We start from the raw sequence: 27,458 nt of genomic DNA on the forward strand, positions 1-27,458 counted from the left end.
TACGCGTTAAAAAAAAAAGTATGTGTGAATAAACTTTAAGCAGATAAAAGGAAACATAAGGAGACTGACCGTCATCCATGGTCGGTATAGTCCAGACTCTATCCAGGGCGATGCTCCAGCCCAGCGTGGAGCGCACGACGTCCAGCATACCGCGACGATGCTCCGCGATCGACGCGAGCCAGAGAATCGATGCGGTTCAAGTTGCCTGGCTCCGATTTCCACCTCTTATCGCAATGACGGCCGATTACCGCGAAGTTGACGCCTTCGGAGTCAATGGCTGGCTGCGAGGGTCTATCGGCGATAAGATACCACATCGACTGACGTACCCACGTTTGTAAGACCGGCTTCAGGAAGGCCGCCATCTTACTCGCTTGGGGTGCGCTTGGACGCGACATAATCCGATTACGAAGTTTCGCTGAGGCATCGTGATCTGATTATGGCCGCGCCCAAGCCCGCCCCAACCGAACAAGATGGCGGCGCCCTAAGACCAGACTTGCAAACGTATCACCTAGAAGACAAGGCCTGCTTCTGACGTCATTGTCAGTGTATCCCCGATCCGCGCCAAGCGGCAAACACGTGTATGTCGACAAGAGCCGCCCGCAAAGAGCCGACGTCATGGCGCAAGTGAGCTCACGTAGTCGCTCACGAGAAAGAAACGAGTTTTATTATGTTCGCGCTCCTTACTTGGCGATAGTTTCTTGGGCGGCCTTATCAGATAAGGACGTACCTTAATGGCTCCAAAGTAGTAATGAGATGCCGGGAACAGTGAGAGGCCCTCGTGGTCTCGATCGCTCCCTTCGAAACTTCCGCGTTCGACGCCAGCTCCAGATTGCTTCGAGATCATTCTTATCCGACGGTGCTGATACCTCGTGGTTGCCCAGTGAACGTGAAAGGAAGGCTGTTGGTGGCACCTGTCGTCCCATCTTCGCATTGCAACTCCAGAGGAAAGGGGAAGCGAAGAATCTGAGACCCATAGATAGAAAGAGGAAGAATGAGACAGAGAAAGAAAATGAGAGTACACGAAAGACAATATTTTGTGTACAAGGTGTCTCCCCCCCCCCCCCCCCCCCTCAAATATAAAACGTCTTTGATTTTTTTTGTGTTTTTTTACCGCAAAAATAAAGTGCGTATCGCCGAACGCCCATTATCTCCCCAAACGAAGCCCTAGTGGTTTAAATTAGATACCCATGTTTCAGAACTAACCGTTATCATATCAAGCTATAATCGATTTTCTGAGATTTTCAAAGGAAAAAAGGGCGGCGGACCTCTCGAATACATGGATCTGGATGTTACCAAAAACGAGGGAAGACAAGCCCCATTTTCCCATCAAAATTTAAAAAAAAAAATCACCTAACTTTTGACGAAGATAACGGTTAGTGTCAAAACTTGGGCATCTTAAAGGAGTCATGAAACGATATCGGGTTGGAATGTTCGTGACTCTACAGAGGCGTACTGGTCCTAGTCTGGCCCAAGTGCACTCGCACATACCGCCACTGATTCAGAACCTTCTTGGTCGCTTTGAAAATTGCGAGGATAAAAGGGGATGCGTATCTTTCAGCCTCGCCTTCGCGAAGCTTGATGACGTAAAGGTAGCATCGAAACCACCCGCCTGATGGCAATCGAGCGCGGCTCGTGGATCAGACACGAGTAGAGGTGTCGCGAACTTTTGTCGAACCAGATTTTTAGGTCGACCTTTCGGGGTTCGACTGGGTCGAACCGGTTCGACGAACCTTCGAGCTTTTCAACAAATTCGACTGGTTCGACTTTGTGGACAGTGTGGCCAGACCTTGATACAAGCATGTCTAGGTTTGGAGGATGTTTTTCTTTTTTTAAAAAAAGGGTTATTTTATTTTATAAACTGTTGCAATTAAAAGAAACTAATTCTAATCACTGAAGAGGTTAATAACTTAATTTTTTTTGTACTGTATTGAGTGAAATAACCAATCAGCGCTGCCCTTAATTTATCCCTTAGCCATTACCATCCAATCCAAAGCCAACTGGCCAGCCTGTCGCGCATGCGCACACGAGTCGAACCTCAATACAAGGTTCGACGAACTTTCCACTGAAAGTTCGAAAAAGTCGAACCTGGTCGAACTCGAACCTCGGCCGGTTCGCGACACCCCTAGACACGAGAACTGCGTGGGCACTCGACTTCGGCTCGTACTGCGGTGATGAGAGTAGCCGAACTCTACCAATGCCTGAAGCTCAGCACGCGTTTTCCACTTTGCCAACCCCAGCGCGGGGCCATGATTAACGTTGGCGCTATAGGAGAGGCACCAGGTCACGTGGTCTCTTGTTCGGGCTCCGAGTTGAGAGGAAGAACGATGCTCATATTCCTCGAATTTTTTCCATGGCTGCCCATTGCCTAGAAAGAAAAACTAAGTCAATTTTATTTAGCTATTAACGTTAGGAGGTGATTCTAAGTAGTATTTAGAGAAAGTAGAAAAATCGTTTCGGGGCTCCTTCAAGATTGTATGGCACGTGCGAATAGATACAAATAAATATGCACTACACGTCTTACTAACCGGTTCGTTGGCATACTTATTTGCACGAAGGCGAACGCCTGCACACGTTTCTGTCCCAACGTCTCATGTATCTTGCCTTCGTGACTGTGACGAGTACACGCGTGTGTTTTGGAGTGGCGCGTACGTGATAACACAAGTGCATGTAGTATTTTTTTTCTATGGTCTCGTGATGTCTGTATATATATATATTTTTGATAGAAACAGGAAGGGGTACAGTTTTCCTTTGTAGAGGTTTGGTCACGCCCGCCCGGCGAATGGTGATCATACAAGTGCGAGTTGCAGGATCCCCCTTCGCTCATTGGCGCTGCAGTGCCTGCTAGCCAATATCTACGTTTTCTTTTTGTCGTTTTGATTACTCGATGAAAACGCCAGGCGACACGGAGGGAACTGTACAAATTATAGTTATTCGCAGCCAGTTAAGAAATGCATGGACTTGAAATTTATTGCATTCCCGTAACTCGCTTCGTTCTACGTTCTTTGTTGTTCTCATCGTCCAGCGACTCGATCTCATTGGCTGACGAGGTGCTTAAGGTGCTTGAGATCAGGCTTGTACTTTAGTACTCATCACAAGCATTCAAATTACAGGTGCTCAATTACTTTTTAAAGTAATTTTGGAAAGAAAAAAAATGAATACATTTATTTAGGAGGTAGTCGCCAGAGTAATCCGACTACTTTTGGAAGTACTAAAATTACTCGTAAGTCACTATTCTCTCTATACCCTTTCTGATGACGTCATCTGTTTCTACAAAATCCCCGAACCAATTAAGTCCCCGACAGAAAAAGGGTCAATCAAAATCGGTGTATTCAGAAGGCGCCTAGTTTTTAATTCGGTTATTCTAATTATAATATATAAATATTAAACAAAAAAAAAGTTTTTTAATTGGCAGAAAAATGTGTCGTTTGAAAATCTGATGTAATCACAAAGGTAAAGTGTTACTTTTACAAGTAACGGCCGACAGACCGACCTCACCAAGCGTTCCCCGCATGCGTGACACCGTCATAACAAAGTCCCGAAACGATTCCAGCGAACGATGGAATCGTTTCGATTTCTAACTTAAACAAAAATAAAAAGAAAAAGAAGTAAAGAAGCATTGAGAGATTCTAATAAGTTCGTATAATGGACGCTCGACTTCGGCGCAAATGTGCGCAGTTGGTAACCTTATTTTATTTTTATTTTTTTAAAAGCATAGGTTGTAATAAAGGCGCCGTCTTATTGGCCCGGGGGGGTTGGGCGAGGGGGAGAGGGCTATGATTGAAGTAATCTTTTTTTTTTTTTATGGTGTTTTTTTTCTTCTCTTTGAGCAAATATCGGACAACTGCATTCAATTCCTCGGAACGGTGCACAACGTATGGTACTTTAAGGGTGGGCGTCATTATTGGTTTCTTCGCCAGCCGCCATTGCCCCAAGCCCTTCTTTGATACCGTATATGGGACCGTTTCATCGTTGGTGGCTTTATTCTTTCCGGAGACGAGAAACTTCCCCTTTCAAAAGCAAAGGCCGCGGGCCCGCCCGGTTATTATTATTAATATATATATTTTTTATATAACTATGAAGAGGAGGAAAAGACTCCAACCTTCCATCAAGTAATCACCGAAACGTTCAATGCCGGTAAACAGCCATTTCAGGTTCTAATTGAGTTGCAGTTCCCTTTTTTTACTTTTTCTCTGTTCATTTTTTTGCAAAGCTTTACTGGAGTTGAACGGTGACTGACAAGTTCTGAAAGTTTTATGACAGTATTTTCCTCTCTTTTTATCCCTGTCTTATACAGAAAAGAGGTATTTTTTTATGTTCAGTGTCACGCTGCTCAGAACAGCGTCCGCCGGAGATTCAAGCGCCGAGCAAATCGATTACTATTTCAATGTATATATTTTCTTTCTTAGAGCACAGCTCTTATGCGTTCGTTTTCGGGTTGAGCGGCGTCGGCGTCGGAGTAACCGCGCCCGTTGCATTATGGGACGTCACAGTTTTCCCGCTAAATTTAGCGGGGAAACTGAATTGGTGTCGACGTCGTGCGACGCCAATTTCCCCGCTAAATTTAGCGGGGAATCTTAACCCGCTAAATTTAGCGGGGAAACGTAACCCCATAAATTTAGCGAGAAAAGTTTCGCTAAATTTAGCGGGAAAATTTTCGATAAATTAGGGGGGAAACTTAACCCGCTAAGTTTAGAAGAGAAATTTTCCCGCCAAATTTAGCGCGCAAATTTAGCGAAAATTTCCCGCTAAATGGGAGGCAGGGAGGAGAGGAGAAGGGGAGGGGGAGGAGATAAATACCCTCCCCTCCTTTTCCTCCAGAGCCGCGCTCCAATTTCGCATTACAGAGAATTGTAAACGTCCCTCATTTTTAATCTTATTATTTTAAATCCAATGAAAACCTTATAAAGAGACCGGCTCTGCCGATAATACACATTACAAAAAAACGTTAAAAAAAAGCGTTCGATTAAAAAAAAATGTTTTTTTTTTTTTTTTTTGGTACGCGCCGTAATTCGGCTGTGTTCGCATTTACTCTTTTTTTATATAATGGCACGTTTTGAACTTCATAAATAAATCAAGGATGAGTCGGAAACTTAATTATACTACAAGTACGAACGTGCGCAGTCTTACAGTTAATATTTTAGTAGTGGAACGCCGTCGTGGAAACAAAAAGAGAAGAGCACACCCGTTCTTCACACTCATGCTCAAAATGTTCGCATTACAGCTCGTCCCTGTGCGTAACTAAACATTATATACGCATATTCAGAAATATTTTTAAAGAAATCAACTAATATAAACAGTCATAAAGAGTAATTATATGCCCTGACTCTCAGAGCATTAAAGACACTGTCTTTTGATTTTCCTTATTTATTCATGAACATGTCAGTATATGGAAATCACCATCCAGAAATCCGACTTTCAGGCTGAATTGTGTTCTTGATTATCTTGCATCCCGATGTATTTTGATTAGTCTGCTTATTTTGTATACTATTTCTAACAGGTTTCTTCGGCAGATACGCGACAACACGTCTTCGATTCCTTTGGCCAAACCGGACATGCCTTCTTGTTTGTTTTGCTCGTTCTGGCATTCTTTTATGGTAACATCTGCGCAGTATTGTACATGTTCCTCCAAAACAGGAACTAAAGCTCGTTCCTTGTTCCTTCTCAATATTGAGCCTATAGTTCCCGTTCCAAGGTCCAGCGGCTCAAAAGAAACCCCATTGCATTTCTCCGATTGGAACGGGTCGATCGCTACATTACCGTTACGGTTGCGTATATTAGGTAACTATTGTGGGCAATAATTCGCAAATAAAATAAAGTGAACAGGTGAAAATATCCACGTGGAGCTATACGTGTCAGATCGCCACAATCACATTTCTTCTAGCTCCTTGTTTTGGACTATATTTAGGACAACCTCCGACCTTCCAGGTCGGAGGTTGCAATGTAAAACGTAAGTTTGTCCGCTTTTACTTTTTTTTTTTCATTTTTTCTGCAGGGGTTGCGGTGATGTTAGAAAACTGAGCTCTGATCGGCTCTCATTGAAGGATAGTGGGTACACATCAAAGCAAGCTGCCTCGCGGTCTACCCGCTATCTTTCCAATCAGAGCCAATCAGAGCTAATCAGAGCTAATCAGAGCTCGGCGTTGTGACGTCACCACAGCCCCCCTGAAAAAGAAACAGACGAACTTCCGTTCCGCATAGTCGCTGATAAAAAGCCCCAACGCCTAATAACTTCGGGTAAAATTGGAAAAAAAGAAAAGAAAAAAAAAACAGCCGTTCCTTTTTCCGTTTCATCAAAAACGCAGCGAGTTCCCCCTTTCCAGTTCCACCGACGCAAAATGAAACGGCGGTGTTCCTTCGTTTCCTTTTTTTTAAAAAAGAACGCAATCCAGGAACGCCGTTTCGTATAAAACACTGCATCTGTGAAAGACAGACAAGTTTTCCAACTTGTCAATATGAAATCTGGAAGGTGTGAAAAACAAAAAAGAAAAACCTTTGCGGCTTTTTTTTTTTTCATAATGTTGGGAAGATGTCGAAGAAACAAAATGTTTACGCTATCTGACAAAGCCTGGCAGATCGCCCCGAGAAGCGGCCGCCGAAATGGAAAAGGTAGAGCGGCAGAAAACGGACGAGAAGAGAACCACGGGACTGGCGCCCCGCTGCGGCGAGACGCCAAAACACACTTCCACAAGAGAACAAGTGTGTTTCGGGTACTCGCCGCTGCAAAAGCTGTGCGCTGACGTCCAGGTTCCCCTAAAGCCCCTTCATGTTTCAAAAGTAGCGCAAGGTGCGTCGATGCACGAGGCACGTGGAACGTGCGACCCTTGGGAAGATCGTGGCGGCACAGCGCAGCACTGAGCTGAATTTCAGAGGCCATGTTCTTCCCAGAAGTGGCGCGCGGCACGTGTCTCGAGCATTTTCACAGCAATGAATGGCGCCACTTTTCCCAGGATGGATGGTGTAGCGCGTTCGATGTTGAGGACGGAAGAGATGTTGCGACCGACTCCGAGCTTAGGTGAAAACGTTCTATTTAATCCCCGTGCCGTTGGGCTCGCGCCAAGGAGTTGATTCGTTGTCTTTCTTGGTGGCGACGCTGGACGTATTGACTGCTACAGATAGCTCCCCCCTTAGAGACGTCGCCTGTAGGACTGCAGCAGGCTGCAGGGGACGCAGTGATTCCGTGAGCAGCAGGCGATGAAGCTTCCAGGAGTGGCGCTGTTGCTGTTGGCGTGCTGCGAGCAGAATGACGCGGCAGAAAGCGGTGGACGTTGAAGGCAGTGTGCGGGGACCGGGCAGGTTCTGGTTAAGGTTGAGGTCAGGCGAAATGGAGACAGCGGGAACAACGATCCGGTAGTGCTCTGGCTCCGAAGTTTAGCGGGCTCTATTTTCATTCGGGCTCCAGGGGAGATGGCGGCCAGCTGCGCGACCGATGCAGTGTTATTCCCGGAGATGACGCACCGAGTGGAGAGCAGATGCCTGACCTAGTAGTGATGAAGAGCCCTTGGACGGTTAGCGACGTGCCTTATGAACAGACTGGTGCGCCTTGACTTGCCATGCCCCAACGTGGCGCGGTACGGCACGCCCCACATGTTGTGGCAGCACGCGACCGTGCCAGGCCAGCACCACACCACACAGATGGGCATGACTGCCGGGGCGACACCAGGAGCGGCGGCAGTGGTGAATATGCCAACGAACGTAGACTTGCCGTGCCGGCGGGGTGAGCGAGGTGGTCGCAGCCCGTTGCCGAGAGATGCCGGCGGCAGACGCGACGGGACAGAGGCGGTGGCGGAGGCTTCGGATGCGGTGGCTGTGGGTAGATGTGCCTCCCGCATAAACATCTGAAATGCCATGTCGTTGCCATGCCCCGGGCCGCGGAGAACGTTCCCCTGGATGGCAGGTGCTCGGAGTCGATCATCACGTCCGGGTCACCAATTTGTAGCGCGTTCGATGTTGAGGACGGAAGAGATGTTGCGACCGACTCCGAGCTTAGGTGAAAACGTTCTATTTAATCCCCGTGCCGTTGGGCTCGCGCCAAGGAGTTGATTCGTTGTCTTTCTTGGTGGCGACGCTGGACGTATTGACTGCTACAGATGGGCTTCAGGTTCCACGAAAATGCCTCTCTGATGCTCTGTGCTACCAGATCCTCACGCTCCAAATCTGCGACCGGACACTCTATAGTTCCGTCGTCGCATTGCCAGGCTTTGTGAGCATAGAAGAGGCTATGACAGAAAAATCTACGGACACGCCTGAAGCATGATCGAAGCTCTTCGTATACGTGCTTCGGACAACTCTGGAGACAGTATTTGTACGACCAACATGATCGTCGTACCAGGAAGGCCTCACACAGACTGTCTTTTGTATCGATGCATTAGCGCGGTCCTGAGTGCGGCTTTCGGCAATCCGCGACCACGTAGCCGTTCCTCGGCGTTTCGAACGCAGAAAGAGCATTCCAGAGGGCGAGCATTCGGAATGCCGACTCTATTTCGGACGGGGCCGGAGCTCTCGCGCCGGAAACCTCGCCAGTCTCTAAATATTTATTCCGTTCGACTCGGCGCGGGAATGCTGCCCCCCCCCCCCCCCCCCCCCCCTCCCTTATAGATCTCTTATGTAAACACGGGCGCGCTTCGTTACTCTGGCCAAAAGCTACAACATAAAAAAGAAACAACAACAAAAAAGAAAAAGACACGGGGTTTTGCGTATACCGCGCCGTGCGCTCGCTGGCGCTTCCGCGAATGCCTCAATTATACGAAGCACCGCGAAGGGCACTATACGATTCATCGAAACCAATTCCAAGGCTTTGGCCACCTCACCTTGGGGTATACGAGATGATCGGGCGGGGGCGCCAAAGTGCTGATCTCTGATTGGAAGGATCATAATAGACATGCTGTGCCTCGCGTTCGAACGCCGCGGACACAGGCGTTGGACGTTCGAAACGCGCTCGAACGATGGGTAGATCGACAACGCTCCACGAACCATGACGTCATGTGCAGGCCTTGCCTCGTAGGTGGTATCGAACGAGGCGCGAGGCTGCGTGGTATACCACGCGATACGTTCTCAGTGCTGGATTGGCTGCGATGGCTCGCAGCGTTCCCTGGCGGTCCAACGTTAGGGGAAAGGAACCGGGGAGGAAATCTTCCCTTCAATTTGCCGGGTTGCTGATGGCTTGTGTCTGTCGCTGTGACGCGAGTAGTTTGGGATATATCGCACCGCGGGTCTTCCGGGCGACAACTCCGGTGTTACTGCGTTTTAGCGGGGGAGGTGACGGTAAAAATGAAAAAAAAAAAAAAGTAGGAAGATGCCAGCGAACAAACGAGCCATGCATGCACAGTTTGAGACGTTGCATTTGGTTCATTCCGTTCCTTTTTCTTCCACTCTGGGTTCTTCTCGATCTCCTCCCAGTCTCAAGTAGGTTAAGAAAACGAGAAAACAAGGATAGCAACAACAACGTAAGTTTAGAGCAACCCGAGCTCCCGCCTGTGAATGCTTGACAAATCACGGCCCTGCCGCGTCGGCAGGCGCCGGGGAAAATTGCCCTCGTCGAATAATGCGCAACAACGAAACCAATTTTTGTCGAGCTAGATCATATGCTTTATGCTACGTTTCACCGTAACTTGGTAAAGGGCGAACTCTGTAATGACGGAGTCTAGGCACGGGACAGTCCTTACCAAAAGTACGGGAATGTAAGTGGCTTTCGTCCCCCCGCCCGGGGCTTGGACAGCGCACCGCGCCCACCTGTAGTGAGTCACGTGTTTCCCTCCGATGTGCTGATTGGCTCGCTTGTCGTTTTTCCTACGTTCTCGCGTTTTATTATCGACGTTTGCAGTTTTATTATATGTAAAATAGAAATTAGCTGATATCGATTTTTTGTTTTAGAGCGCAGTTTTTAGGCGCCCGTGTCTGGGTTGAGCGGTGTCGGCGTAACTGCGCGCGTTGCATTATGGGACGTCATAGCTTTCCCGCTAAATTAAGCGGGGAAACTGAATTGATTCTGAGGTCACGTGACGTCAATTTTCCCGCTAAATTTAGCGGGGAAACGTAACCCGCTGAATTTAGCGGGAAATTTTTGCTAAATGTCCCGCTAAATTTAGCGAAAATTTTCCGCTAAATGGGAAGCGAGGATGAAAGGAGGAGGGGAGGGAGAGGAGGAGCATACCCTCCCCTCCGTACCCTGCCGTCCTCCTCCTCGAGAGGTGCCCTGTAATTTCGCATTACAGTAAATTGTAAACGTCTTTCATATTATTAAGTTTGTTTTTTTCCCCCTTTAGGAATTCTGTTTTATGTACTTGAGATGCTCCGTAGAGACGAATATTCGTCCATCTCTACAAATTTCCTGGTTTCACAAGGAAGCAGGGCGAACTATTTCCGGAGGTCATTGCAAGCTCGGTTTAATTGCCAGTTTGATTAATTCCCACTAACGACTTAGTTGCTCGCTCGCAGGCAGCATTAATCGTAGTGTAGCAGTGTTCAGCCAGGCCACTCCACAAATGCTGGCTTGTTTACCAGAGAGCACGCAGAACAAACATCATATTGACCGGGAAAGGGGGGGGGGGGTGTATATGTTAAGGTTCTTAGTTAAGTTGTTTTTTTTTTGTTTTTTTTTAATTGTAGCACGTTTTTATATTTCCGTATGAGGGCTAAAAGAGCTACTACAGTCAAACATTGGCATTTATAACTTTTTATACACTTTTTTTATGTTTACTTGGTGACGGTAGTTATGTCGCAACAGTGGAGCTCGAGGTATTTCAACCCAGGATGCCTCGCTAATAAAAGTGTACGAATTGCTGAGAAAATATCATTCAGGCAGATCCCCTACGGCAGTGGTATCAAACTCATTTCAGTGTGGGGGCCAGTCCAGTGTAAGACGGGGAGGGGGGGGGGGGGGGGGGGGGTAAATATTTTAAAAAGAAGAGACCTCGGCGCCCCCTGCTTTTGTAAACTCACGATGTTTACAGTGACATCTTTATATTTGGTTTCACAATAATTAAAATGACACCGTCCCGCTAATGTGCTGACATTCCTAATAGAACAAGAGTGGAAGTACACTGTCGTTCCCGTTGAACAATTCACTCACGAATTTACCAACTTCAACATGTCTCTAGAATGACCGTCCGTTATTTTAACAGTTCTAGCTTTCCTGACGTTTTTAATTGCAACATTCTGAACAAATACTTGTCTTTTAATGGTAATATATATATATATATATATATAAAACTGAGAAGAAAAAACCCTTAGTGAAAAACAGCAACAACGGACGATTTAATCTTCGACGTTTCGGCCGGAGTCCGGCCTTCGTCAGGAAGAACTTTTACAGATGAACGCGGGTGGTATTTATACAGTGCTACGGTCGAGTCCAAATTTCGGAGGGGTGACGGTTGAAGCTTTCGAGAGAGGGAAGCGGAGGGCAGTTCTTATCCGGGTGAAGAAGCTTGATGGTCGGTGCCAAGTTTCAAGGACGGCGGAATGACGGTTGTAGCTTCTTGAGAGGGGGCGCAGGGTGACTTTGTGTCCGGGCCGGCAGCGGTGACCTATGTGGTGGCCCGGACACAAAGTCACCCTGCGCCCCCTCTCAAGAAGCTACAACCGTCATTCCGCCGTCCTTGAAACTTGGCACCGACCATCAAGCTTCTTCACCCGGATAAGAACTGCCCTCCGCTTCCCTCTCTCGAAAGCTTCAACCGTCACCCCTCCGAAATTTGGACTCGACCGTAGCACTGTATAAATACCACCCGCGTTCATCTGTAAAAGTTCTTCCTGACGAAGGCCGGACTCCGGCCGAAACGTCGAAGATTAAATCGTCCGTTGTTGCTGTTTTTCACTAAGGGTTTTTTTCTTCTCAGTTTTATACCCACGCCTTCGGCCTCCCGCCACCATGCCCGTTATATATATATATATATATATATATATATATATATATATTTTTTTTTTTTTTTTTTTTTTAAGGGGAGAATCTTGTGCTTGTAGCTTTTCTTTGGAAGCCGCTCCTGCTGATTAAGAGTTTACGCAGCCCAGATGCATTCTTCAGAGAACTGTTCGTGCTTGCAGCTTAATAGCGGAATTGTTGTACATTACAAAAAGCTGGAAAACAAGAAATAAAGCGAATCAAAGGGTAAATTACCAAAGGTAAATATGAACTATGTGAATACGTTAAAAGTTTAGAGCAACATTCTGAGCGAGAATGTATCGGCAAGATGAGATCACTATGGCGCATGCCATTTCTAGCGCTCGAGACATGGGAACCGGAACTCATAGACGGTTGCCTGCGGCCGCGTCCCAGCAAGTAGCGGGCCGCATACGGCCCGCGGGCCGAGTGTTTGAGACCCCGGCTTCACGGTTTCGTCCAACCCGACTGCGCACTTCAGCGGTACTCTCTTCTTCGAGGTTGTGGAAAAGAGACAGCTCTTCTTCCTCCCTTCAGTGGCAACCTAATGACATCAGTGCACATAGAAGAGACGGAACTTGGAGAGAGCCAGCTCTTTCCAGCTCACTCAACTGACCGACGCGATCTTCCGATAGATTGTTGTCCCCCTTCTCGTCCAGAAATGTTTGGTAGACAAAATCTGAATTGTGCAAATTTGTTCCCTCTCTCTCTACTAAAATCGAGAGTCAGACATTCGGTTGCCAACTGCTCAAACATGCGCATATACAGCTGAAGCGACGATTGATTGGTATCACTCTAAGAAAACTGGAGAGACTCCTTTTCCGCAATGCAATTCGGCAGGAGCCTTTTCATCCCCGAACGTCATCTATACACCTGTTTTCCTCTCAAGAACCGTAGTATAAAAGTGGTCCGGCTCTTCGCGGAGCATTACTAATTTTCCCCTTTTCGTGGATAATTAAAATATGTACGTAGGTGTGTTTTAGATTACATATATGGCATCTTATCAAGACGTGCACGTTCGAAACGCTAACAACATCGCGTTTTCTACTGAAAACAAAATCTCGTAAGAACTACTTCGCGCCGCGTATGAAGTCTACGCAGAATACGCGAAGAATCGCGTCACCGACGCTTCCAGTTGGTCCTGCAGCGTCTCGCAAGAAGTGTGACGCTCTCACGTGCCGACGCCAGACGCATGGTGGCGCCTGCCGTTTTTTGCGGTGTGCATTCTCGTCGAACTTGAGCGCGTTTGCCGCTTGGAGTCACGGCGATTGGCTCCGGTGCTTTGCGGGAACCGATATAGACCTTTTTCGCAAGGGCGCCGCCATCTTGAATTGTCGTCACTTCCAGTATGGGCGAAAACATTGTTTTGCCGCCGCCACGCCAATTGAAGGCATTTAGGACGTAAACGTAACTGTCACACATTCTCGTTTTGCCTCCCCTCATTTTTTTACTATTTGCAGGTTGAAACGTTTTGATATGTTTTCGTCGCCCATACCGGATATGCCTACTTGGCAGTCGGGGGCGAGAGTAAGCGGAAAAGGTCTATAGACGCTCCCTATTTTCTAAAACTATAAGACTCTTAGACTCTTAGAAACTATAAAATGATGTAGAAGAACGACACATACGTGCAGCTGGTCAGCTTTCCATGCTCCGTTAAACTTCTTTACATTATCCGGTGCAAAAGAGCAATCCGCTTTCGTGAGTCGAAACACTACACACTTTTGGCGAACCCACTCGCATCCGCCAACTGCTTCGAGGAACAGCAGCGAATGAAAACAAATGACTGGACCCCGGGTGCAAACCCCCCCCCCCTTTCGCTCTCTCTCTCTGCAGCCCCAAACCCCGGGTTCCAAAAACCCGCGCTTTGGGAGCAAAAGCACCGCCCAGTGTAGCAGAGTTTTTAAACCCGTTTCCGCGTTCCAACCAATTGCCTCGAGCGCCCAGAAAACGCTCGCGGTTCCAAACGTGCCGTGGTACTGCACATATTTCACGGGACGCACAAAGTTGTCTTTTTGTTTTCTTTTAGCAACGCACCCTCGTGACGCTTTCCCGAAAAAAAAAAGGAACCTCAGGGAAAGAAAGGAAAAATAAAAGGGACAAAGAGGAGAGACTTCTATATGGAATGTCGATCCGTGCCCACCAGGAATTTCGATCCGCGTGCCACTCTCCGATTCGGCCCTAGAGGTCGCTGCACGAGCATTCCGAGCCAATCCAACGCAGCTCAGGTCACGTGGGTGTGCACGTGACCTGAGCTGCAGTTACAATGTTCACACATTACACAAAAGACACGCTGTTGGTTGCAGACATGATGGCAGAAGCGTCTGCGCCTGAAGCATGTTTGAAGCACGGCGTTTGCTTTGTATACATGTCTTCGAACATGTCTACAGACCAGGGGCTCAAACGCCAAAAACTATAACGTTTCGGTTACCGCTACGATTGCCGTTTCCTCTTGACATCGGGTGTTTTTTATTTACGTTTTTTTAAGGTCTTAATTATTAGGGTTTCGGTTACCGGTTACCGTTTCTCCAATTGGTAGACCACCGTTTTATAATAAACCGTTTAAAGTAGTCCCACATATCCAACAACGGGACATTCACAGTAACAACGAACTCAACAATGTCTTAATACTTACCTGGACAAAAGTTGCGCACGTTTTTACAGCTCCAACGCTAGTTCACCCCATCGACTTGCATTATATAGTTAGATACCCGAACATAAATGTTACTTCCACTACTCGGGGATCCATCGCATTCTATATAATAAAAAAATAAATAAGCACTGCTACTCTTTGTAAAACAACCATCAGAAAGTTCCCACCGGTTGCTGGAAGAACCATTCGCACCTTCTCGTCGCTAGAGTTCGTTGCGACCTAAGATATGCAGAAGAGGCTTCGGCCACACTGACGGAAGGAGTAGAACTATAGCCGTCCTTTTGCATCTAGTATATTGAATGAGGTCAGTGACTTTGTACAAAGTTCCAATGCAAAACCTCTGACATTTTTTTTCTTTGTGCGTTGTTTAAAAATCGTCACTCGTGACATGTTTCAGACGAAATGAATACCAGGTTTTGTTTTCCGCCACCTTTGTACGAAGGTCGTTTTACCTCGTTTCTTCGTACTGGCTATCGAAAGTCAGGAATATCGGTGGTTTTGAATAAACCGAGTGGATCGACATATCGAAATTCTAACTTATTAGGTAATACCCCGAACGCGACACCTTCTGAATACATGTGGCAATTGTAGGAGCGTGGCAGATTTGGAAATAGAGACTTTTCATTATGCTCGACCACCGATTTCAACCAAGTATTTTCTTAATCCCAAATTTATATTGAACGGAAATACATTATCAGATGAACCACTCGCTGACGGTAACTCTGTCAAATGGCCACGACATTTCAAGATCCCTCCTCGAGGTCATTCTTGGGAAAGAGTAATATTTTTATTTTTCGCCTAACATCGGTAAATATCGGTTACCGGTAAATAGTTTACGGTTACGGTTTTCATAGATTCCCAATAACGGTCTAGTTCCGGTTGCGGTCACTGAAAAACATTTAGTAGAGGGTTTTAGGGAAGCGTTTTTGCACATCCGATAAGGTATAATGAGCTCTCCGGAAGGAACTGCGCGTATAAGCTAGCACATAAAATTTGCACATGAGCAGTTCATACCTTATCGGATGTGCACAAACGGTTCTCTAAAACTCTCCCGTTTCTAAACGGTTTTCGGTTTCGGCTACGGTCACCGTTTGAGTCGCTGCTGCGGACACTGTCTGTACGACCCTTTGGACAGGACCGTCGTATACCGGCAGATGACAATCGTCAGACAGTGTTTGGAGACTGTCTTTTGTATGACGTATTGAGCCGCTCTGACACTGCTAAAACATCTTCCAAAAGACAGTCCCAAAATACTGCCTGGAGCGTGTTTCTTAGCTGTCTATGACGATCCGTTTCCACTTGGTCATACAAACACTGTCCGCAGACAAGTTCGAAGCGCACACATGCACGTTGTGATGTATAATGTGCGAGCAGTGTGACTGGGGATTGAGCAGTGTGCACCAGGGACTTTAGGGAGGTGCGCGCGTCTCAGAGTGCGTATAGAGTCACGTGACGCAGATTCGCAGCGCTGGATTCGCCGGGATGGCTAGTGGCGTCTGGTGCGGTCCACCGCGTGCTAAAAACCGGAGCGTGCACGGTCGGCGAAGAAAGGCCACGGAGCCGGCGAAAAAGGCAGTGCATTCCAGGGCGATATCTAACTAGGCCCGGGAAAGGGCGGAAAGTGTGGCGACTATGACAATCAATGTTGCTCGTCGGACGGATATGCCCTACATCGGACAGAACGATCGGCAATCGGAATTCATCCGGTGTTTCTGAGGCCTCTCTTCCCCGAGAGGGATATATATACTGGAGGCCCTTATACGCTCTCCTCTTCCTCCTCCATCGCACTCGACCTCTTCGGCCATCCCGACTTCTGTCAGTCGTATTCCCGGACCAATTTTAGTAGGGTAGTATTGTTTGCCCATTCGATCCGGCGCGACCCTCGTGTTTTCTTTGTTGTGGGCGAGAGCCTAGGTTGTTGTGATCCGCCTTCGATTTCATTTTGCCTCCCCGCCACACTTCGGCGCGCGAGTAGGAGCATTCGTTCGTGTCACCAACCCTTTAATCCTTTATTTTTTTATTTTTTTTTTTACATTTGTGATTTTTTTGTGGTTTGCTTCTTTGAGCGGTCGCTTCGATTGCTTGGATTGCAGTTCGGGTACGGCACTTCTCTTTTCTTTTTTCTTTTCTTTATCAAAGCCCCGCCGCTCTGTTTGACCGGATCACGTTTGTATATATATAGCGCTATATCCGATGATGGTTATAAAAGCTCGTGAGCTGCAGGTTCAGTGACCTCAGTGTGGAACTGTTAGCTGACTCGAGTTAAACGCCGCCATTCGTTTTATTCGGTCTGAAATCACTGATTTGGTCTATTTTTAATTAATTAATTTATTTATTTATTTTATTTGCGGATGATTCGTTTTCTTTAAAGAAAAAAGTGAGAATAGGCTTGTTACATAGATGCCGTCTTCGCTGAGTAGTGATGGGGTTCAGCGCGGATTAAGTGCAAATGTAATCCTTACTATAGCCTCAATAGTCCACTAAGATGAGTGAGTTATATCTTTAATTGAGTCATTGATGGGACTCAGTTCTATTGCAGTTTTAAGGGCAGTCATCATTAAAACTAAACCAATTTAATCAATTTGCGAAAAGGTCACCGGTTCTGGGATATTCAACGATCAGAGTTAGGAGGGGGGGTGCTCTCACCTGATTCCGAAACTGCATGGAGCGCCGGAAGTTCCATGCAGAATGATCCGTAAAAAAAGTGACGGCATACGTGTCAAACACCTCGTCATTATCTCGGCAGCATGTCCTTGGTTGATGCACAAACAACACGTTGTCGAAATAAAAAAATAATAAAAAAATTAGCGTTTTTTTACGCATATTTGTGCAGAGGGCTTGCGGCGCTCCCTGAGATTACGGAATCAGGTGATAAGAACGTAAAACGTGGTCCGCGAATACCGTATTTACTCGAGTAACAGCCTAACTATTTATGAACAAGTCCCTCGTCACTTTCTCGCAAAACAGCCATAGCCTCCTCTATACTCACAAAGCCTGCAGTTCGACAACGGAGCCTAGGAATGCCCGGTCGCAGATTTGGAACGCGAGGATCTGGTAGCAGAGAGCATCAAACAGCCATTCCTCGGGGAACCTGGACGTCAGCGCACTGCTTTTGCAGCGGCGAGAACCCAAAACACGCTTGTTCGCTCGGGAGAAGTGTGTTTCGGCGTCTCGCCGCAGCGGGGCGCCAGTCACGTGGCTTTCCTCTCTTCCGGTGTCTGGCACTTCACCTTTTCCATTTCGGTGGCCGCTTCTCGTGGCAATCTGCCAGGCTTTGTCAGTATATATAAGAGGCTATGCTTCAGCTTTCAGTGGCCCTATAACTTGCAGTCGAGTTTCGAACGCCTCGAGGCGTCGTAAACATCCGCCGTCGTATACAGAAAGCCCTAAAAATGCAAAGCGCACGGTTCCTCAAAGCTCCTTCGCCGGGATTGGGACCGATATTGGAAGGGGATGATTTCGAATGCAGATCGCGGGGGAAAAAAAGGAGCCGCTCAGCGTGCACGATGGAATAAGGGCTCGAGCCTCTGCGCGTCCCTGCATGCTCGATGACTTCGCGCCGCTTCTGTTTGCGGATGTTTGAACACCTCTCTGCATGCCCGATGACTTGGCGCCGCTTCTGTTTGCGGTTGTTCGAACTAACACCTCTCTCCCTGCGTCTAAGTGGGAAAGAAATCCATTTTTACGTTCCGCTTCCCTCCGGTAAAACGAAACAAAGGGCACCCTTCTCTGTGGGGAGTCACGTCTAGATATTCCGCGCATTAGCCCCTGCGGGAAACACAAGGAGGGGAGAAAGCGTGCGAAGTCGACAGAGCTCGGCTTCCCCATTTCCTCATCTTCCCCAGTTTCTATCCGTACTACCGTTCGAAGGACAGTGGAGCATTTTTTTGGGGGGGTATACACCCGTAGCCCCAGTGGGTCGCTCGGAGATTGGACACGCGCGGGGCAGTTAGGGGTCACGACACCATTATGCAAAAAAAAAACAAAAAAAACTGAATCTCGATATTATGGAGGCACTGCACACGCTCTTTCGTCACTGAGAAGGGGAGAACGACAGGGCGATCTCTTTTGAGTGCCGTGCTGGTTCTTTCCCGTGCTTTGGATGCACGCTCAATGCTCACTAGATGCCCAAGCGATGATCGAAGTTAGGCGGGACCAATTGAAGCTTCTCTCTACCGTTCTTATTCTGCGATTGGGGACCCAGGCATATTCGCAAACAACGCCACTGACCCAATTTTTTTTTTTTGTCGCGGTTTATAGGAAAGGGTTATAATCGGCTTTAAATCAAGTGGTCGCTTGTTATGGCTACGATCGCTCGATGGAATAGGCCCTTCGGAACGAAAAATAGAGCCATCCGTTCAAAAGACAAACCTGTCATTACCAGATAGAGTTGACTATGTTGAAATTATTCCTGAACGTGAAAGGTATATTTCATGTTTAGATTGAGTATCCCTTTAAAACCGCGATCCAGCTGATTCTGGAAATTTAGATGCGCTTGATTCGCTCATTACTGATCACTTTGTGAATATTTTATTTTCATGCACGGGCGCATGGCTTTACTTAAAAAAATATTATGCTATTTTTTTCTTCTTTTTGTAAAAGTTAAAAACTGTTTTGTGTCGTTTGTGCATATTTATCGCGTTGTTAATAGGGAAGCGCGAACTCTCACTTGCTCCAAGTCCCCATTTTGTGAAGGAACCATTAAAGATAACCCACATTTAATTATGCCGCTTCGTTAAGACGTCATGAGAGCAACAGTGGACGGTTTTTTTTTTTACTTTTTATTATTTTGTTTTGTACAGTTCCCAGATATTGCCCAAAATTCAAAATGTTCACGAATATCTTCTCGACTTTATAAGTATACTCTAAGTTCAAGATCTTATCACTTTATTTAACCACAATCATCTTCAAACGCAGGTATAACGCTCTTAATAAAATATTTTATCGCAAACATAGCTGTATTTTATATTTTAGTTGATGGGAGTATCTTGCTGAACAGATAATTGAACTACAGTAAGATACTTGCCAAGGCCCGAAATTCCACCGGGAACGCAAAAAACTGGACGATGACTTTTGTTCATTTTCATAGTATTGATGCTCTAACAGGTTATCAAATAGACATTGTAACTGAATCCTTGAATTTTCTATGAATTCAGTTCGTGTTTGCACTAAGTTTAATAAAAGTAACAGGAGCGCCTGCACCATAATTTCACCTCCCATTCGACTCTCGCGCGTGTTTTCGTTGAGCGTTAGACGGTCACTGGCCGCATCTGTAAACCCGTCCACTCCCTAGAAATAAATAGCACGAAGTGCAACAACCAGTGCATCATTGAAAGAAACCCTCTTTCTATACGAGTTCCATTAAATTACAAAAAAGAAAAAAAAGTAAACGAGCGCCGAAATTGGGAACATTCCAGCAAACCGCGAAGAAGAAGACCGGGCTCTCGAAAATTTAATTTCGGAGTTTTCGCGACACATCGCGGCCTTAGGCTCGCGGCAGCGTCCACGGCTTGCGCCGCCGACCGTAGATGCGGGCACTGGAGTTGGGTACGACAGCGCTACGCATTCATTTACACTTGCATCTTTTGAAAGAATAAAAAAAAACTAGTTTGAATTATGGTGATTTTTCCTGGCGCATCTAACGCGGCTTTGGAGCGTTGCTTCTTCTTTCTAACCTTCTTGCGCGTCCTGAAGCACGCGCTCGCGTGTACCGTACCTTAATTGAAGGCGCGTGCATGGAGGGCTCTTGGATCACTTTATACCCGCTTTCACCTCAAGAAAAGAGCAAATTTTGCGCATTGTTCATACGCGGCACGAAGTAGTTCTTACGAGATTTGGATGTCGGAGAAACAGTCGATGGCTTTTGGCGTTTGGAGCGTGTGCGTCTTGATAAGATAGCATATATCTAATCCCTATCCCCATGAAGTGGGGAAATTAGTAATGCTCCGCGAGGAGCCGGACTACTTTTTACTTCGCTTCTTCAGGTGAAAACAGGTATAAATCCATTGAGGAAATTCCCCCAAAGGCTGCGTCTTCTCAACCTCCTTCCCTCCTTCGCCGCCGACGATATGTGACCGCATTATTAGAGCCTTTTATGGCGCCGTTAGAGACAACGTTTTACGTATAATCTGTCATTTGCCTTTGTTACACCCAAAACTGCGAAATACATCGCTCGGAAGCCCTTTTATTGGCTTCGTAAAAATATTCATTTTACAATCCCTGGAGAAGGGGAGCAAGAGGGACAAAGGACAAACATAAATCTCCAAACACAGCTAGGTGACTGGTGCGCGACCGAAAAAATCCGCCTGATCCGGGTATCGAACCCGGGACCTCTCCATTACAGGTGGAGCGCTCTACCAACCGAGCTAACCAGGGGTTAGACGTCAGTAGAGCAAACGGGTTTTATCAGCTGCCACCAGTCGAACACCAACAAGGGTGAAGCTTGCAATTTAAGGTTATGATTATAATGCAATTAAATGCAAAGGTGCAAGCGAGCTGGACAAGAATGATGAAAATAATCCTTGGAGAAGGGGAACAAGAGGGACAAAGGACAAATATAAATCTCCAAACACAGCTAGGTGACTGGTGCGCGACCGAATGGAGAGGTCCCGGGTTCGATACCCGGACCAGGCGGATTTTTTCGGTAGCGCACCAGTCACCTAGCTGTGTTTGGAGATTTATATTTGTCCTTTGTCCCTCTTGTTCCCCTTCTCCAGGGATTATTTTCATCATTCTTGTCCAGCTCGCTTGCACCTTTGCATTTAATTGCATTATAATTCATTTTACAGTTTTCCAGAGCTAATGAAAACACCCGAGCGAATTCGCCGGACATTAGAGCAAGTAATACCGGTTCCATGACAACCAGGGCTGGGCAATCGATTGATTAACCTACTGATTATTTCATTAATGCTTTAATCGGGATGAAATTTATTTAGCCGGTAATCGTTAAAATTTGGATGAACCAAAAGAACGTAAAAATTAAACGCTTTCAGCACGCAGACGTAGAGGATTACGCCTGTATACAGGAAACACTTTCAGGCACAATCTTAACCTAAAGTAAACTGTAGGGGTAACTCCGGACAAGAGCAGAAGGGTGACACGCGTCCCTGCCCCTTTCATGCCGAAGGAGTGTCTGTTTAGTCCAGCAGTGACTGTTGTGGACAATCAAAAGAGGTAGAATACAGCGAACCTCTTTTCCTCATGCAGCTGAAGTAATAATCGCTGAGTGTGAGTGACTCCTAACTGCTCTCAACTTTCAAGTTGCACCCGGTGAGCTTTATTTTTAATTGCTTTTCTTTCTATTTGCGTCTTTTGACCAAGCGTTTACGAGGACACGGATTCTACAATGGCATTGAGTTTAGGGAATCTGCAGATAAATATTATTTTTAGGACATGTAACAAAACCTTTTTGTCATTTTAAAAAAAAATAAAAAAATCGTGAAGTGCATTAATGTTTACGGGTCTATATAGGCTAAAAAATTAATAAAGGTATATTCGTGTTCCTGTACATAATCCGAATCTCTGATTTAGGTCTTACTAAACTTGCGGTTCGATTACTTAAAACTGTAGCGCTAGAAGGATGAGCTCCGAGAATTCGGCAGAGACACTTCAGATTGCTTACGTGTAGGAAGGTGAAAGCATTCGTACACGCATCGCATTCCTACCTGGTGATCTCACGCTACCCCACTGCGCAGACGCGGCCAAACCTACCGGCTTCATGACGGCTTCCGTGGCGAAGCATTGCGTTGCGGTGCTTTTTTGTTTGTTCTATTTCTGAAGCGCGTCCGCTTTGACCTTGAGCGCATCCACGGCCTTCCGTGACGAGGCATCTGCGTTGCTGTGCTTTTCTTTGTGTTTTCTGGGGGAATGAAAATTTATGTGCCGTTTTTTCCGCTACAGTTCGTGCTTTCGCATTAATAAATTCTAGAGCTTAATGCAACAAACCCCGCAGTGAAACAGTCACTGAGAGCTTGAGAAACTCGGGGCACGGTCTAAATGAAATAATGCAGGCGAGTTGGTTCATGACTTAAGCTCATTCAAGTCTAGATTAAGGTAGCAAGCAGGCGCGAGGCACTGCGGAAGCCAGCCTTCAACTTACCGACATAAAAAACAAAAGATTTTATTGATGCCTCGTTCGAGTGTAAGTCACTGGATCCTGGGAAAGTAGCGCCATGCCTTCCCCACCTGCTAGCCGGACACAAACGGATACTAACATACAGACGACCCAAACCTCGCAAGGCGATTGGCTAATCGGCCTCCGTTGCCATAGAAATCGCCAGCTTGGTCCATTTAAATCTTCAAAGCTTTCTGGGGGTCGTTCTAAACCAGTCGCGCCAAGGTCACCATGGAGCATCATCGTACTGGAAGCGTTCCTCTTCAATATAAGAGTCTTTGGCACTTCGTAAGCGATCACCTTATTCATCAGGCCCATCTCCATGGATCTCTTACAATTATATTGTTCTTCTTGCGCATTTCAAGACAGTAAACTTATTTTTCAGTGCCTCCAAGCACCGACACAGTATCTGGTGGTGGTACGAACGTGTACGCCTGTTTCTCCGGTGTGTGGTTAGCAAAATCTCGGTATACAAAGAACCACTCAATAAAGCTACCCGTCACCAGCGAAACTAGATAGGCTCACCAAGAACAAAGGGGTCAAGGAGAAATTGCTCATTTCATGGACCAAGATGGCGACCACACGCGGAGCTTGGCGTTACTTTCCCAGGATCCAGTGACTTTAGTTCGAGTGACACGCCATGGTTGTACGGGGTTGTTTGATTTTAAAGTAATTTCTCGTTCGAACCGGATTTTTTTTTCTAGTAAATGTTTAGTTGATAAAATATTAAGGTGGGCTAGTTGGATAGGCGTTGTAGAAGTAGACAGCGCAAAACTCAGTACACACTGACGCAACAAGCGCTTGTTACGTCACTGTGTACGTGACCTTCGCGTTGCTTATTTCTAAAGTTCAGTTGACAGTTCACCACTCGTCCTGCGCGCTGCTTCCCTCTTTGTCCTTGTCTTTTTGGGGCGCTGCTTTTAATTTATTAAGGCACGATCTGTGTCTTGCCTCCTGATTTGCTGTTCGCCGTCTTACCTGAAATCTTCCATAATGATGACGGTCGTGGTGTAAACATCACCCATGCCTCGCATGATGTGTTTGTATAAGGCAACACACCTGATCTGTTGCCTTATACAAAGGCTTGAGGTATCACTTGCGCGGTAGCGTAATTATGGTGCCTAGAACGCGTCTCCGACTGGTGTGTTTACCGCGGCCAAAAAAGTGGTCCCTCGATTTCCGCCTGATGACGTCATAAAAGTGTCATGCTGTCGCCGGTCGCGACCCTGGCGGCGTTCCAACAGTTGTGATAAAATTGGCAGACGCCATTTCTGCTGCAGGTCGCTTTCCATTGTGACAGTTCACGGAAGCTAGGGCAGCCGGAAGTTGGGACGCCTAAAGCGCCGCCGTGACGACAGCGAGACTCGCGTTCGCTCGTGCTTTTCGCCAGCATTTCTATGGCCAACCGCCAGGATCGCGACAGGCAACAGCATGACACTCGCGTCATTTGTTGCCACATTGGGACCACTTTTGATGAATGGGTGGGATAGGGCGCTAAACACACCAGTCGAAGACGCAATCGAAGCACCATAGCGTAATCTCCCACCGTGATGAATGTCGTGGTGTGTAAACATCACCCATGCATCACACCTGATGTGCAGTGGCCTTGTACAAAGACTAGAGGTATCACTTGCGCGGTGGCGTAACGCTGGTTCCACGACACTACCTAACTGTCCACTTCTTCGCCCCCCCCTCCCCTTTCTTTTTCTTTTAGGACACATGTTGCTATTGTTTCGCTCTCGCCCCACCTACCTTCGGTCGGTGCACAGGATTCTGTAACGTCGCCTGTTCTTATGCTCCCGTTTTACCTTACAACGAACCACAGAGGACGCCACGGTCCAGAAGCCATACAAATCGCGTGACCTTCGAGAGGGGCGCAGTGGCACGTTGTCACTTTACTACGTTGAGTGGGCTGAGATGGCTGGTAACGCCCGCTAAAGACCAACCTAATTGGAAACCAAGATATAGGGATGAACATGGTGAAATGAATCGAACAAGTTTTTCAGCAGACTACCCACATTCAAGCATTTCCCTGGGAAGGTGGCGCAGTGCAGCGCAGTCAACCAAGTACAACACTTTAAAGACCGAACGCGCCGCGGAATTCAGTTTTTTTGGGCAATATCAGCCACATCACTATTCACTAATAAACTTCAAAGTAACGGATTACTTCATAAAGTAATCCGTTACTTTCGCGGCGTTACTTTCAACCTTACTCTCCTAGGGTAAGAAACAAGACATAATTGTTATGAAGAAGTCTCTTGTTGCCGTCACTCACACTTTTGTGACATTGAGCAACATCTGGCTCTCAATAATGCCATCGGACATCTTGCCTCGTTTCTATGTGAAGATGTCCGTCGCGCTGAACACCTTTTCAATCCACCTTTTTCTAAGTAGGTGCTGCCAGCTGGACACGCAACTCGGTCTAGATGGAGTGGCGAGAAAGCAACGCGCTGGCAATGCCTCTCCCATCCGTTCGACACAGCTAGATCCTGTTGGCCCACTGAAACGCTGTGATGTAGCACCTATTATAGCTACGGCTCCCCCAAACTTCGCTTTTGTCCCCAGTGTAGATTATCTTAGTCACTGAAGTTGCTACAAACAAGTCACCTTCTCTTTCTCTGGGCTTGAATGGGGCAAAGAAAGAGTGAAGGAAGGAAAACAAAAAACAGAAAGAAACGCGCACAGAAACGCGCAGAAAGGTAGCAACAACGACTGTTCCTCCTTGCAGCGGAGAAGTTGCCCAGAGAAGGGAGGAACGGCAGTTCAGATGAAAGGAGAAGGGCGGGTTCCTCCTTATTCAGTTGGTGTAGGGGTAAAACATCGCGCTACTGACCAAGTGGTCAAAGATTCGATCCCCAGAGGAGCGGGTTTTTTTTTTTTTTTTTCTTTTTTTTTTTTCGTAAAGTTTTCTTTTTTTTTTTTTTTTTTTTTTTTTTTTTACCAAAACACACATAAACGAACCCAGACCGATGAAAGGAAAATTAAAGTCCTTATTATTCACCGAGACGTTTTCCTCCTTCTCCAGACAGACCGGAGAAAGCTTTCGCCCTCCCGACTCATCCTCTTTCGGTTTCGTTTTTCGAGCAGGTCGCGCACGTTGTTTAATAAATTAATATTGAGTTGATTGAGCTTCAGCGGCAGCGAAGGCCGCCTGTAATTCCGTCTTCTAGTCCAAACGTGCAGAACATTTCTGTTCCATTTACGTTTTTACCACTAATTTTACCAAACGAGCTAACGAAGCCGCTAGAAACAGCGAAGTTCCGGAGCAGTGCCAGCAGCACTACATACACTGGGTAAGACGGCCGTCTCCGATTTGCGGGACACACGCGGAACTACAGCAGCAACACCACGAGGAACTGTTTCGACGTTTTCGACGTTATGTAAATCGCGGGAACTGCGTCCAAGGCAGGCAGGTTTTCCTGCCGGCTGCCTGGGTGCCTTCCGTGCTGAGTTCGGTTCTGTTGTCCCGTGCCGAGTGCCAACCGGCGTATAATGTGATTTTGTATTTCTGCGTGTCGGCAACATCGTCAACGTGGTTCTGTATCTCTGCGTATCAGCGACATCGTGATGGCAGTGTTGTGGGTTGTGAACAAAAGACTGGAATTATCGCCGATGTGACCGTGTGTTCGCGTATCAGCGGTGTAACAACAAGATGAGATGACGTAAACTGTCGGGCATTGATGCCGGTGGTCGGGCCGTGATCAGAGGGGGCGGGGTGTCGCAGGGTGACATTCCGCTTTACATTAAGAGTAAAGCTATACGCACTCCGGAGTGCGCTTCGCGCGGAAATGGCTATACGCACTCCTCCGAGAGATATGCCGCTCGGGCCACCCTTTTCGAACGGCGCGTGAATCACTGGGGCGCTCGTTAACACAGCCCCCCGCCTGCGTTCACGCCGCTTCGCGGCGACAGTATCGGCTGCTAATTACAAAGCGTAACCAGTACACGCCGCTTCGCGGCGTCCAGCCGGCAATTCAAGCCCCGCTGTCCCCGATCGCACCTCCGGAAAGGGAGTCCGATACCATTTAGTTCTGCGAAATTTCTCGACAACATTCGATTTTTTTTTTTTTTTTACTGTTCATTGCAAAAAAGGAAATGTCGTAAATATCGCCAAATGCCTCGACAAAACAAAATGTTTGAGAAAAAAAAAAAAAAAAAGTAGGCCCACCGCGGATCGAACGCGCGTCCACTTGCGTATCAAGCGGACACCCTAACCTCTATGCCATGGCACCGCTTAGGAAACTCGTTGTGTCCACTCTTTTTATACGAGAAAAGCGGAGTGCGTATAGCCATTTCCGTCCGAAGCGCACTCCGGAGTGTGTATAGCTTTACTCTTATATTAAAGAGTTTCAAGCCACTTGAGGGATTAGGTGCAGTCGATCGACGTGTGGATAGTCATGTTGGAACGCTGGTCTGAACGGTAAGCTCCTATCGTACAGTGGTCAATGTGACTGTCGGTCCCCGAGAGCGATTGCGCTCTGGGGAAAAGACTGAACAGTACGAAAGTATGACGGTAAGTACGTATATTTACAATGGAAGTTTAGCATAAAAAAAAACAGCTAAATTCGAAAAAAAAACGCTATCCTTTATTTTACTGTTTAAATATATTACGGTTCCTGTAAAAACTGCCCTCCAAGTGGCGCGCTGGGATGAGCGCTAGAAGTTTTCGAGCTCGCAACGGCGTAGCTCCGTACACTTAACAGTTGTCGCAAGTCGCGGCTTTGACTGCATTCAAGTTGATCGAAAAGCGATTTCTCTGCCCGTGAAGCATCACTTCCAGCTGAGTGAATATCCGCTCTACAAAGATTAATTCAAGACAG

At 46.9% G+C, this 27,458-nt stretch overlaps 1 protein-coding gene across 3 annotated transcripts in view; it reads right to left on the bottom strand.

The window, feature by feature from the left end:
* LOC8031570 (putative protein kinase C delta type homolog) overlaps nt 1-27,458 on the bottom strand; it is a 257,938-nt gene that overhangs the window by 139,596 nt on the left and 90,884 nt on the right. Inside the window, exon 1 of one of the 3 annotated variants that reach the window (XM_029979727.4) lies at nt 70-257. The exons of 1 other annotated variant lie outside the window; for it this stretch is intronic. In XM_029979727.4, the coding sequence (XP_029835587.3) occupies nt 70-148 (79 nt within the window). In that variant the 5' untranslated portion in view covers nt 149-257. Of the gene's footprint in view, nt 1-69; nt 258-27,458 lie in introns of those variants that run through there. One more of the 3 variants, XM_029979729.4, reaches the window with a different exon arrangement.

The sequence above is a fragment of the Ixodes scapularis genome, unplaced genomic scaffold (assembly GCF_016920785.2).
Source record: "Ixodes scapularis isolate PalLabHiFi unplaced genomic scaffold, ASM1692078v2 PGA_scaffold8__174_contigs__length_109621045, whole genome shotgun sequence".
Classification (NCBI taxonomy): domain Eukaryota; kingdom Metazoa; phylum Arthropoda; class Arachnida; order Ixodida; family Ixodidae; genus Ixodes; species Ixodes scapularis.